Below are 14,192 nucleotides of genomic sequence, written 5' to 3' on the forward strand. Positions count from 1 at the left end.
GTTCTCTTCCGGTGTTTTAGCGTATTTACAGTTTGTTCTGTGGATTCATCATAAGGTATCTGAACACTGAACATAGATTATATAGTGAGATTTTATATAAAGGATTCATTAGCGTTGTACAGCCAAAACGAGTTTTTTTTTTATTTTATTTTTTTGGGTGTGACACCTTGACTGTAAATTGTAGTGAAAAACATACCCTATATATTCTGCGAAGTAATACTTTACGTGTATCTGAACAGGATTGATGGATCAAGTTTTGAACGAGATGGAGAAAATTTGCATGCAATCAAATTTGTCTCCGAGCCACAGGTGCTCATAGAAAGAGCCATAGGTTCCCGACCCCTGCTCTAAGCATTTCATCTCATCTCTCATCTCACTAGCTACACCGCTTATACTCAGTAGGGTCGCGGGGGTGCTGGAGCCCATCCCAGCAATCATCGGGCAGTGGGCAGGGGACACCCTGAACTGGTTGCCAGCCAATTGCAGGGCACACAGGGACAGACAACTCACTCGCTCATTCACACCTAGGGACAATTTGGACCGGTCAATTCACCTGAAATGCATGTTTTTGGAATGTGGGAGGAAACCGGAGTGCCCGGAGGAAACCCACGCAAGCACGGGGAGAACAGACAAACTCCGCACAGGAAGTCTGGAGCTGGATTTGAACCCACGCAGGAGGTTCCCAAGACATGAACTGTGCCACACATGCGCTAACCACTGCCCCGCCGTGCTGCCCTGCTCTAAGCATATGTTTAGTAATGTATGTATGTACAAAAGGGAAAGAGAAACTATTTTTCTATTTTGGGATGATCTTACTTTTGTTGTTTGCATTTTAGATCTCTCAGCAGTTATATATCATGTGTTGTACTATGTCGGGAGTGGACAAACTATGGCACGCAGGACACGTGCGACCTGTCAGGGAATGGCTTTTCAGTCCAGACCACCAAATGTTAAAATATGATAGTAATATGTAGAGAATGGTTAAATAAGTACTACAAATAAAAATGCATTGATTTTGTGCTACTCTTTTCCCCAACATTCAAATAGCTGGCTAAATTTTGTAGCCATTTTTTTTTTATCAGGTTTAAGTTTTATTTAAAAAAATACTTATGAGCTAGGAGTATTGCATTTTGAGTTCTTCAATGTATATTATGAAATCGGGTGCTTAAAAAGTGACATAATTCTTTGATTTTGCTTAAATTCTGTGTGTTACTATATCATTTTGTTTAAAAGGTGTCATGAACCGGAACAGGATCAGGACCCAAATGCGTGACGTTTCTCACACAAGCCTTTTATTTTACGGGAAATAGGGAGTCATGCAGATTAGGCAGCAGTCTGGCATGGAATGACAGGAAGCCAGAGGCCAACGAGATCGATCCAAATTGCCCGAGCAGATATCGGACAGATGGGGTCAATACCGGACAGGACGGGATAGACGGGATTGATATAAAAACAGGATATCAAAATAAAACAGGAACGTAAACTGGAGAGAATAATAAACAGGAAAAAAATAGATGGGAACGAAACTGGAAACCGATATTGAACAGGACAAAAATAAACAGGAACAATACCGTACAGGAAATGCCAACAGAAGTCAAAACCCCCATCTTGCAGGGCAGAAGTTTGTTGACGGACTGACAAAGGAAAAATGAGAGCACTGAGCTTAAACAGACAGAAAGCCAATCTGTCAATGAGCCGCAGCTGGGGGCACACGGGCGGGGCCAATTGGGCGCCATGGGAACATTTTCAGTGATCCACGGGAACCATGTATTACAGTGTTCATGTTTTTAAGGCTTTCGAAAATTGGATTTAAGATATTTTAATGCCAATTAAGGCCTTATTTTAAGACTTTTCAAGGATCCGCGGAAACCATGCCTTAGGACAAATCGTGTTAATAGCTCAGATATGTGACCAGTGTTTGTTTTTTAACTAGCAAAGATGCGTTTGCAGAGGGATTACAACTGATCCAGCGGGCAGTTTTAGCCTCTCTACTCACTCTGGCGGCGCTTTATGTTACAGAGGTGAAGGATGAGACGACTTAGAATTCTTTTTCGCCAGCTCGACATTCCCTGCTCTAGGCAGGGTTTGCATGACAGACGCCTGAGATACTTATGAGGGTCATACTGGGACACTATGCGAGCTGGAGAAGGCATAAAAAAGTTGAAAGCAAGGTGTCTCAAAGTCGCAGCCCAGGGCCCAATTGCGCCCCACCAGACTGATAGTTTAACGCCCACGCCTTAATATATATATAAAGGGACAGTGTGTTTTATTTTCCCACTAAATGTCGCGTATTCTACTAGTGCTAAAGGCACACCAGAAGAAAACAAAATAGTGAGAATGTCATAAACCTGAACAGGGCCCAAATGCGTGACGTTTCTCACACAAGCTTTTATTTTACGGGAAATGGGGAGTCATGCATGTTAGGCAGCGGTCTGGCGTGGAAAGACAGGAAGCCAGAAACCGACGAGATCGATACCGGACAGGACAGGATTGATATTGAAACAGGATATCAAAAGTAAACAGGACATACTAGACGGGAACGAAACAGGAGAGAATAATAAACAGGACAAAAATACACGGGAACGAAACTGGAACCCAATATTGAACAGGACAAAATAAACGGGAACAATACCAGACAGGAAATACCAACAGGGCCGAGTCAGAACCCACGTCTTGCGGGGCAGAGGTTCGTTGACAGACTGAAAAAGGAGCCATCTCCGGGCAGTGGGCATGGGACACCCTGAACTGGTTGCCAGCCAATCGCAGGGCACACAGGGACAGACAACTCGCTCGCTCCGTCACACCTAGGGACAATTTGGAGCGGCCAATTCACCTGAAATGCATGTCTTTGGAATGTGGGAGGAAACCGGAGTGCCCGAAGTAAACCCACGCAAGCACGGGGAGAACATACAAACTCCGCACAGGAAGTCCGGTAGCTGGATTCAAACCCACGCAGGAGGTTCCCACGACCTCAGAACTGTGCCACACACGCGCTAACCACTGCCCCGCCGTGCTGCCCAGTGTTACAAGTGATAGTATAAAATCAAGGATTGCCACTGTTTTAATTTCCTGAGAGTGCTCAGGGAAAAAACAACTGGGGACAGAGACTGCTGGTGTCCTTGGACAGGGCCACAGTGGAGTTCATACATGCGGCATCACAATGTGGTATGCAGGGTGCAAGACAGCAGGTAGGAGAACCTTGCAGAAGTCATCAACACAGTCCAGAAAATAATCGGCTGCTCTTTGACCTGTTGCCCTGGCAAATGCTACAAGTCCATTAAATCAAAGACTAACAGGCTTAGAGGTTTCTTCTCCAGAGCCATAACCACCCTAAACAAGCACACAAAACTGTATAAGAAAACTAATATATTTGATCTAATTAAATTTATATTCTTTAATCTAGTTATATTTATATTCAGATTCAATGTATTTATTTTTATTTTTGCACAGTGTCTATGCTAATGTCATTCCACTATTTTCTGATGTACATACAATTTATGACAGCCTACAATCACTACATTTTTTATATTGCAAGTCTTTTATAACATGTTTATCCACAAGTGACACGTCGGATCCCGGTGCATTCAATCTTCCATTCAATGCAATCAATGGATGCAGAGCCGGAGCTAAGGTGAAGGCTAAGCGGCTAGCGGCGTTATAAGCCTTCGGTACCATCCGTAATCATGGTAAATGTGAACTCTCTACCAAATAAGACCGACGAACTGGCTGTGCTGGTGAAAAACAGCAAAGCGTACAGGGAGTGCAGTTGGCTGTGTTTTACGGAAACGTGGCTCCCGACTAGCATCCCGGACGTTAACGTGGAGCTACCCGGCTTCAGCGCCGTTAGGACGGACAGAGACACAAAAGCCAGCAGGAAGTGGAGAGCAGGTGGGCTCTCGATCTACGTGAACAGTGAACACGAGGTAGTGTAACCCTGGGCACAAAGATTTCCATCTGCTGGAGGGACGTCGAACTTTTGGCCTAGCGTGTGTCATCCACTCCGCTGTTGCTAAACTACAACACAGCACCCCGAGGCCATCCTGTTAATCTGTTAATAAATGACAAAAGGATACTTCTGGAAGTGTGAATAAAGTATCTATCTATCTATCTATTTATGACAGTAGAGACTATTCAATTCTAAATCTATGTACATTAAAGTGGGAGCACAGTAACAGTTCCCCGTGCAACTTACTTCACAACAAGTGTGAGAATGGTATGCAGTCCGGATGAGACATTGAAAGTAATAATCTTCCACACGGAAGAGAAAAAACAAGAGCATTTTCAGTGGGTTGCGGAGTTATGGAAAAAGAGGATGACTCAGACGTAGTAGGTGGTCGGACCAGGTTAGACACTGCTTCAGTAGTTGAGCAGATTTCTGTGGTGATTAGGTCGTAGTCAAAGGCAATAATGAATATAGATAATTTTCTTTTTTTTTTTCAAGCCAAGACGGCTCTCATTTTTTTGGGGTTAAAGGTTGAGGCTATATAGGCAAGTATCATTGAGACCATTAAAAATACTGCATTTTATAATACAGTTCAGTGATCTTTCCATTCTTTGACCATCTTATCTTTAGCTTGGTAGCAGGTGTGTTGGAATTCATCCCATCTGACTTTAGGTGGTAGGTGGGGTGCAAAACTAAACACATTTTCAGGGGAGACAATGGACTCAAAATGCACTTTATATTATATAATTTCCAATAAAATCTAAAGATAAAGGTAACCTGGTGGGGGAGGCCCAGCAGCAACTCCACTTCTTGAGGGTTCTGTCAGGTTTTCAATGTAAATCTCTTGAATTTCTGCCTCAAGGTAATTAGCTTGTTTTTATATTACTAAATAAAAGCAAAATGAAATATAAAATGCAGTTTTCAAATGTTGATTCCATTGATTAAAGCACAAAAAAATCTAGGCCAATACAATGTTTCTCATACACACACACACACATAAAGTAACGTTTCAACAATGAGTGTAATTATATCTCTTGTACGTTTATCAATCTTGTATTCTTTTATTTTGAAGTCGTGTTCTTGTCTGTACCGATTCCTCTGACGAAAAATAAACCACTCCCTCTCTCTCGGTTTGGACTCCATCCAGAACGGACGCAAGTTCTTGTCTGCCATAATCATGTAGAATTAAACTATATACATGTATTTTATCTGTGCAAATATAGCCACTAAATAGTTTTAATAATGTCAATCCCTGACAGAGCAGCACGGCAGCGGAGTGGTTAGCGCTTGTGCGGCACAGTTCATGTCATGGGAACCTGTCGTGGGTTCAAATCCAGCTCCAGACTTCCTGTGCGGAGTTTGTATGTTCTCCCCGTGCTTGCGTGGGTTTCCTCCGGGCACTCCGGTTTCCTCCCACGTTCCAAAAACATGCATTTCAGGTGAATTGGCCGGTCCAAATTGTCCCTAGGTGTGAATGAGCGAATGAGTTGTATGTCCCTGTGTGCCCTGCGATTGGCTGGCAACCAGTTCAGGGTGTCCCCTGCCCACTGCCCGATGATTGCTGGGATGGGCTCCAGCCCCCCCGCGACCCTAATGAGGATAAGCGGTACGGCTAATGAGATGAGATGAGATGAATCCCTGACAGTTCCCAGGAGGAACATCCAAAGACGGAAGCTGCTGGCGTCTTTCTAAAAACCAAAGCGGAAAGCATTCTGGCGTAGGGCATCCCCATGTGATATTCTAGGAGCACGGCAGCAGACAGGAAAAGCATACAGAGAGTAACTAACACACCCCAAAAGATGATCAACGGCTCTCTACCCAGTCTGGAGGACATTGCTGGCTTGCGATACCGTAGCAGCGCCATTAACGTCATGAAAGACAATTTCCACCCCAGCCACCATGTAAATGGTCTGCATTTTTGTAGCGCTCTTCAAGTCAATGAAAACCTCCCAAAGCGCTTTACAATGTGCTTCACACTTACCCATTCACACGGGTCTTTCACCTGTTGCACTCTAACAGGCGCTACAAGTCCCTCAAAACTAGGACAAACACAGTCAGCTTTGTCATGAACCGAAACCGGATCAGGACCCAAATGCGTGGCGTTTCTCACACAAGGCCTTATTTTACGGGAAAGGGGGAGTTATGCACGTTAGGCAGCAGCCTGGCGTGGAATGATAGGAAGCCAGGGGCCAACGATATCGATACCAACTGCCCGAGTAGATAAAGGACAGATGAGGTTGATACCGGACAGCACGGGACAGACAGGATTGATAAAGAAACAGGATATCAAAATAAAACAGGACAAACCAGATGGGAACGAAACTGGAAACCGATATTAAACAGGACAAAATAAACGGTATGGTTCCCGGACAGGAAATACCAACAGGAAACAGGACCGAGTCAAAACCCACGTCTTGCGGGGCAGAGGTTCGTTGACAGGCAGACAAAGGAAGAGTGAGAGCGCTGAGCTTAAATAGACGGAAAGGCAATCTGTAAACAAGCCGTAGCTGGCGCGACACGGGCGGGGCCAATTGGCCCCCATGGCAACCGTGACAAGCTTCTCCTCCAGGGTCATCACCATCCTTTTACAAAAACTGTGAAAACATATTGCGACTTATTTATTTAATCATTTATTCATTCTTTTTTGTTGCTCCTTAATAAATATAAATACTACAGTGGGACCTCGCTACTTCGCGCTTCGACGTTCGCGGATTCAGAGCTTCGCCGGCCTAAAAAATAATAATTATAATAAAATAAAATAATTAAAAAAGTTAAAAAAAAACATTTTTTTAACAGCATTTTTGAAGGGGCGTCGCTACTTCGTGATTCCTCGTTCGTGGGTTCAGAGCTTCGCATGTCTAAAAAATTATAATAATAGAATTAAATAATTGAAAAAATAATAATTTTGAAGGTGCGACGCTACTTCGCGGATTTTCTCTCGTGGTTTTGGTCCCCATTAACCGCGATAACCGAGGTCCCACTGTATTGCATGAAACTTTAAAAATATATTGTTGATGTTTTTTTAAATTGCTGCTGCAAAATGTTATCGCATTTCTTTTCATTGCACGATTGTTACGATGCACTATTCTTTTTCATTGCATTGTTATTATAACTAAGGCCAGTTTTCTAAGCACTACAAATAAGTTATTCTTTTGCTTATTTATCCAGAAAGTCTTTGATGGTCTTTGTCTTCTTTATGTTTTTTTACCCTTGAGTGCTGTGTATAATGAAATGAAATGAAATGATCTGCATTTCTATAGCGCTTTTCAAGTCAAGACTTCCCAAAGCGCTTTACAGTGTGCTTCACCTTTCCCCAATAGCGGCCATGCAGCCATGTGAGGCGCTAACCTGCTTATTGGGGGTATTAGGGGTTCAGTGTCTAACCCAAGGACACTTCGACATGTAACACGGAGGAGCCGGGATTCGAGCTGCGATCTCTTGATCCCAAGACGAGCGCTCTCCCTCCTGAGCCACTGCCGCCACTGTATGTTGTTGCATACACTGTTTCACAATGTTGATATCAATGACAATAAAGAGTATTCAATGAAACATAAAGAAAGAGTAGTGAAAGCCAAAATGACAGAACTTAGAGGAAAAACGTTGCAGGTCCCAAAAACTTGGAGACGGATTTTTTTGTCTTTTCACCATGACATAACACAAACTAAGATGCCTAGATGGTAGGGCGCCCGCTCCGAGACTGGGAGGTCGCTGGTTCAAGCCTCGGCCGAGTCACACCTAAGACTTACAACATTGGTACCCATTGCCTCCCTGCTTGGCGCTCTGCATTCAAGGGTTGGAATTGGGGGGTTTGGTCACCTAATGACTCCCAACACAGCAGTTGGGTCTAAAAACCCGGCGCCGATCGAAGGCGACGAGTCACGTCGATAGCTTCGCGTGACAAAATGATTTCCGGTAGATATCATGTTGATGGTTGATACTGGCTGAATAATAAATAAATAAATAAATAACAATACTAAGGTAAATGTAAGTGAATAGAAACAGACAGCAGATTCAGCACATTCACCAAGCTGAGCTAGATTAGCTAAGGAAATTCCACCTCGTTAGCTTCCAATACGTTAGGTTTATGAATTTAACAGGTTGGAGTGGGGACGTAACAGGAGGGGAAATAGGTTGGGGAGTGATAATAAAAACATTCTATATTATTAATATTATAATAACTTTATAAAGTATAGATAGACGTATGTGTTTCTGAACAAAAAGTTAAAAAAAATAAGATTTGTTGGGAAAAGTGTCATGATTACAGATGTGAATCACCTGTGCCCGCTCATTTGGCGCCAACCGCTGCGGGCTCTGATAGGCTCCGTTACCTGACTTAAACCCAGTCCTGTTCATCCTCTGTTGTCAGTCCGTGTGCGGACCTCTGTTTTTACAAGGCAAGCCTTTTTTGAGCCTGACTCCCGCCTGTACCGCGTTTGCACCTGTTTGTCTACGGCTATGACCCGTTTTGATCCCGACCACGTTTTTGCTCCCCCGTCCCGGCTTCGACCCGTTTCTGACCCTGACCACATTTTTGCTCTCCTGTCCCGGCTATCGACCTATTTCTCGTTCCCGACACTGCCATCGCCCGCGACGGAAGATCCGCTTCCGTATTCGGATCACAATCCGATTGAGAGAGCGACTTACTTCCCGCGTCCAGCGAGCATCGGATCGCGGGCACTGCCCTTCCTCTTTATTTCAATAAAATTGTGAGGAAACGTTACGCGATTGGGTCTATCCTGTGTGCTGGTCGTGACAAAAGGGGAGGAAGACAATGTTCAGGAAAACAAGCTGCAATTAGAACTGTATCCATGCTGAGCTTGACCACAATGTATTTCTTAGTATTAATCATATTACGTTATTATCACATCATAAAAACATGAAACATAGTATGTTTTTTTGTTGTTTTTAAAAGAAATAATGACACCAAAATGTTGCTGCGAACATAGAATCACCTATATAGATTCTTACATTCCTGGACCATTTCTCCGGAATCTATGCCAATAGACTGCCGACAAGAAACAATATACAGTATACAAGAACTGGTCATCAGTCGGGAAACTCTTTTTTCCCCAAAATCAAGTGCAATTGCACCTCCACTACACTAGGGGAGCAGTGGCGCTCTCTTGGCAGTGTGTTTTGTTTACATTTTGCATCCATATAGCATATAGGGCAGAGTAAAAGCATTGAGTATGAGGTGTTGAGACGAACTAGAGTGGACCCTCAAGTGACCCCAATATTTAACACAGACAATCTGAAAAAGTGTTGACAAGTCAGGCTAACTCTACGTCTCCCTCACGCATTTCCAACGGATTGTCAAGAGCCAGCAAAAGCAGATGTCAATGGATCTGTTTTAAATGAAAGCGAGGAAAAAAAGTCAATGAATATTTTTATTATTTCCTTTATTCTTCATTTTTTTTACATGATGTACTTCTCGTTTTATGGTTATTGTGCGGTAATCTCATTTTAACATGTGTTTGTTTCATGTTCTGATGCTCTTTTATGATTTATTAAAAAAATATCATGTTGCACTTTATCAGGGCTTGAAAGTGAGTAGTGCGTTAACATTCAAAATGTCTTTATACTCACAAAGTTTTCAGGTTACGAAGGTACTCCCATTAAATTTGTTAGTAGAGGTACGACTGTAATTAAGCTGTCACTTAAAGACATCTCGCTTGAGTTTCTTTTCGCAAAATTTGGCTGGTGTTAGTCTTGGGGGGCCTAAGAGGATTTCTTCTTCCGAGGGGGCGCACAACAGAAAATAATTGAGAAGCATTGCAGTAAACCGGGCAGCACGGCGGTGCAGTGGTTAGCGCGTGCGCAGCACAGTTCTCAGGCCATGAGATCGAACTTCCGGTGTGGAGTTTGCATGTTCTCCCCATGCTTGCGTGGGTTTCCTCCGGGCACTCCGGTTTCATCCCACGTTCCAAAAACATGCATGTCAGGTTAAATGGCAGGTCCAAATTCACCCTCGGTGTGAATGAGCGAGTGAGTTGTCTGTCCCTATGTGCCCTGCGACTGGCTGGCAACCAGTTCAGGGTATCCCCTGCCCACTGCCCCAAGATAGCTGGGATGGGCTCCAGCACCCCTGCGACCGTACTGAGGATAAGTGGTGCATATAATGGATGGATGGATGGCGTAAACCAAGGTATAAAGAGAAAACAGACAAAAACATGGGCAAATTCTGCAGACCCCACTCAGGAGAGCAAAGCCCCGATCTCAACCTGAACTTAAGGCTATTGCCCTAATCGCTTGGCATCGGTGCCATCTTGTTATGTGTTTGATGTTTGTTACCATAATGGTAATTATTATTTTACAATATAACCCTAAGTCTGAAACCTTTCGAATGTTTCCTGGTTGCCCCATTAAATCTCACATGCTTTATCAAGCTTTTTCTGACATTTCTAACAATTCTTGCACACGTCAAATGTTCTTGGAGTAACAATGATCATTATTTGAAAACTCAAGAAAAACAAACCCCAAAACATGAGGATCCCGCTAACATGTTTCCGCCAACAGGAGTTTTTTTTATTAAATACTTGACGTCTTTATTTCACATTTTGGAAATGCAGGACAAAAATAAACATAGTGGTTTCCAAATTGTGTAAAAACTTGCTTAGCTCATTTGTGGTGTTTCAAATTGATTGTGACCTTGTTTCTTGAATCAAAAGAGAGAATTAAATGTCAATTAACATACTTGTATAGAACATTTTTATGGCCCAAATATAATAGGTTAAAAATGCCATCAACTATAAAATGCAGGCGTGGGGCAAACTCAACATGGCCCATCAATATTGATAGATGGATTATATGTTGAGGCACTATTTCTTCAGTAGTCGGGTTTACGGTAAGATGCAGGGAATTTAGTTTGATAATAATATTTTGAGGTTTGATACTTTTTAACCTAGTCTACCTATCCAGCCTAGAACTGGACTATTGTATGTATCCTAGTTCTCTAGTTCTGCCATACTTAACATATTGTGCAGAAGTCTGGGGCAATAATTACAAAAGTTTACTACAGCCCCTTTTTATCCTTCAAAAACGTGCAATAAGAACCATACACAGGGTAGGATATCGGGATCATACTCATATTTTATTCCTGCAGGCCAAATTATTAATATTGGATGATTTAATAAAATTTTTCACTTCACAACTGTTATTTAAGGTCAACAAAAACATGGTGCCGGATAACATCCAAAAATTATTCACTCGGAAAGAGGGAAATTATAACTGTAGTAAATTCAAAATCTCAAAGGTGAGAACCACCAGGAAAAGTATGTGTGTGTCTGTGTGAGGAGTCAAACTTTGGAATAATTTACAAGAATGGATCAAACAATGTCCAACTATTCATGTGTTCAAGTTTAAATACAAAAAAAACATTACTAGCAAAATACAGAGATGAAGAAAATGGGATATGAGAGAGATTGGAAATACTGCGTTTAAAACTATGGTTAACTTGTTGTTATTGTTGCTATTATTATATCAGAACTGTTATCATAAATATTATGTTTATTTTAAATGTTGTTATCATCATTTGTGCGGCAGTGATATTTGGTAACTAGTGGCATTATGACGTTGAGGGATGGGTATTACGAAGATTAGTGTATAAAATATGTGATTATAGTAATTATTACAATTATTGATATCTGACCCAAGTAATAAGTATATCCATGAGATTTTGTTATATTAGACACAAGAGGAGAAAGGATTTGTAAAATGTATTTAATAGGGAGGTTAAAGGGGTAGGGAAAATAAGCATCTGCTTCTGACGACGCCATTTCGAACATGTTATGTGACATTATTTTATTGTTTATTTTAATGTTCGAAATAAAGTTTTCATTCATTCATACCAATCCCGATTAGCGTACGTGTATGCATTCATATGTGGCCTATAGGCTCCGAAATGACTGGACCAAATTTCATGAAAATATATAAAGGATTACTTTAGTCCTCTGGGAGTGTCTTTAACTTGATTTTGTGTCAAGGTACCCTGAATGCATACCAACAGAATCGATAAATATCTGCTTCTGTGTGCAATCGGCTCTGGAGCTGCATGCGGTCATTCTGCTCTTTGGCACTCCCTAATGGCTCCCAGGCACTTTCCCAACAGACCACGGCCCAAACAACCTCGCTCAAGTAGAATGGCTGGCCAGGCCAAGCCTTGGCCATTATGCTTGTAAATCATTAAAAAATTGCATTTGTTCCAACGCGTGTATTCTTAAGGCCGTATTCAGTATGTGTTGTTTCCAGGTTGACAAGGAACCAGGAATAGAAGCCCTGCAATGTCTTCTTGGGATATAAAATGTGCACCACACACAGATGATGGACGGCACAGTAAAAGAAGAAGCTAGCAAATAAAACTTCACATGCATACCTGCCGTGACAGTAAACATGACAACAGACATCTGTGGCCTTTAGTTTCATAGGTCAAATCATCTAACTGCAGCACAGCATTGAGCTAATTTGAGCATGTGACAGCATACACCAGTCGACCATTACAAATTTCCAAGCCTGAAGTTAATTTAGGTTGGACTTATTACTCTATTTACTTTCTTTGGAGGTCTTGTGATGTTTTGTAATACACAGTAAAGTACTATAATATAGTGTATAGTGACAGAATGAATGATCTTACCTTTAAAGAGTCAAAACAAGCGATTACTCTCCCATTTTCCACCAGGCAGCTTTTGGATGGGTGGGCAAATTTGCACTCTTCATCGCTCCGTGAACAAGTCCCCCTCTGAAACTGCCGACACACTTCCAGGGTCAGCCATTTTGTGTCACGTATAGAGCCAATATTTAGAGCCATGTCTGCGTCGCTGGCAAGTTGGAGCAGAGCTGCTCAGTTGAAGGGAAAAACTATTCCTCTGAGGAACAATAAGAACGTATTCCAGGAAAAACAGAAACCTAGTGATGGAATTTGCAGCTGAAATCGATCCTCTTTCACTCAGTGGTTATAACTAGCCTCTGCCGAGAGAAATGGAAAAGTTGAACTGTTCAAATTGTGTGTGTTAGTGGAACCTGGGCCTGCACTGATGTTGCAGTATTTTCCAGTTAAACTGTGTAGTGTTCATGATTCAACAATACTTGAGTGCAATCTCAGGCAAATACAACGCCTCAAGCTCCAAGAGATGTTTTACTGAATGTCCCAATGTCTCCAAAAATTGATAAAAATTGAAAATGTCTTGTGATGGAAAAACTGGACTGTAGGAAGAGGTTCTAGCCTCCAAGGTCGTGACAACTTCAGTGGGACTCAGGGACCCTTAGGACTTGCCAGGGATCATCATGAAGCGAGAATGTTTCACAAAGAACTCTTATCAGCAATCTGCAGAGGAAAGAACAAATAAAAAACGCAATATGAATACTGGTGTGATGATGATGGTTCTATGTTTTAGATACCGTAGTTTAATAGAATACACGGCAGCCAGTAGTGCATTTGTCAGTCACCAAAGAGCATGGAATTGTGAAAAGTCCAATACTGTGAGGCAAGACACAAGACAAGAAGCTCTGGATCCGACCCACCCAGTATAGCAATGCTGACTTGATGGCGTGGTCAAAACGGAGACCACCCAGCACAGCATTATTCTAGGCAGTTGTCCAGAATCCAGAGTGACTGAGACAGATGGATATACCAGCGCGAGACATGATAATAACACTGGACTGTGTCCTTCCATATTTATTTTTTCTTCATTGTCAACGCTAGATATTGACTCCATGACACATTTAGCAAGTCTGCCCCGTTTTATGTGGACACAGACCCTCGTGCTTTTGCAAGTTGTACTATTTTGGATTTAAAATAAACATATTTTAATTCTTGCAATATAGCTGTTCGCATCTTCGGCCTAGCATTTTTAACTATCCATCCATCCATCCATTTATCCCTTCATAAATTCAATGTGAGTATTGTAAAGTAAGAATCTTCAAGTAACTCAGTCCAGAAATAGCCCAACAAAACTGTGTTGCTCTAACCGTTAAATCAGGCCATTGTCTAACATAACCTGCTCCACTTGTCTGATCAAGGCAAATGAAATTAGAAGATTCTCGGCCAAGTAGTTCAGAAGAGCAGTTTCTCTCTCCAAGGCATGATTTAATTTAACATTTCCCCATAGAGGCCGTATTCGCTGTGGAAGAAACAGTCAGGTGAAAATCACGATAGAATGGACCTTAAACAATTAAATTGCATTATTTTTAGAACCCAGGAAAGACCAAAGTGATGAAGATACCCTACTTTGTCGAAAAGTATGAAATGGGAATA

The 14,192-nt window shown here is 42.0% G+C and overlaps 1 protein-coding gene across 6 annotated transcripts in view; it reads right to left on the minus strand.

The window, feature by feature from the left end:
- The window catches only part of mbnl2 (muscleblind-like splicing regulator 2), a 72,382-nt gene that overhangs the window by 43,596 nt on the left and 14,594 nt on the right, over window positions 1–14,192 (minus strand). For all 6 annotated transcript variants that reach the window (XM_088330511.1, XM_088330515.1, XM_088330514.1 and 3 more), the window contains exon 2: window positions 12,573–13,262. In XM_088330511.1, the coding sequence (XP_088186637.1) occupies window positions 12,573–12,746 (174 nt within the window). In that variant the 5' untranslated portion in view covers window positions 12,747–13,262. The remainder of the gene's footprint in view (window positions 1–12,572; window positions 13,263–14,192) is intronic.

Source organism: Urocampus carinirostris, chromosome 3, assembly GCF_059441175.1.
Source record: "Urocampus carinirostris isolate Australia breed hairy pipefish chromosome 3, RoL_Ucar_1.0, whole genome shotgun sequence".
Classification (NCBI taxonomy): domain Eukaryota; kingdom Metazoa; phylum Chordata; class Actinopteri; order Syngnathiformes; family Syngnathidae; genus Urocampus; species Urocampus carinirostris.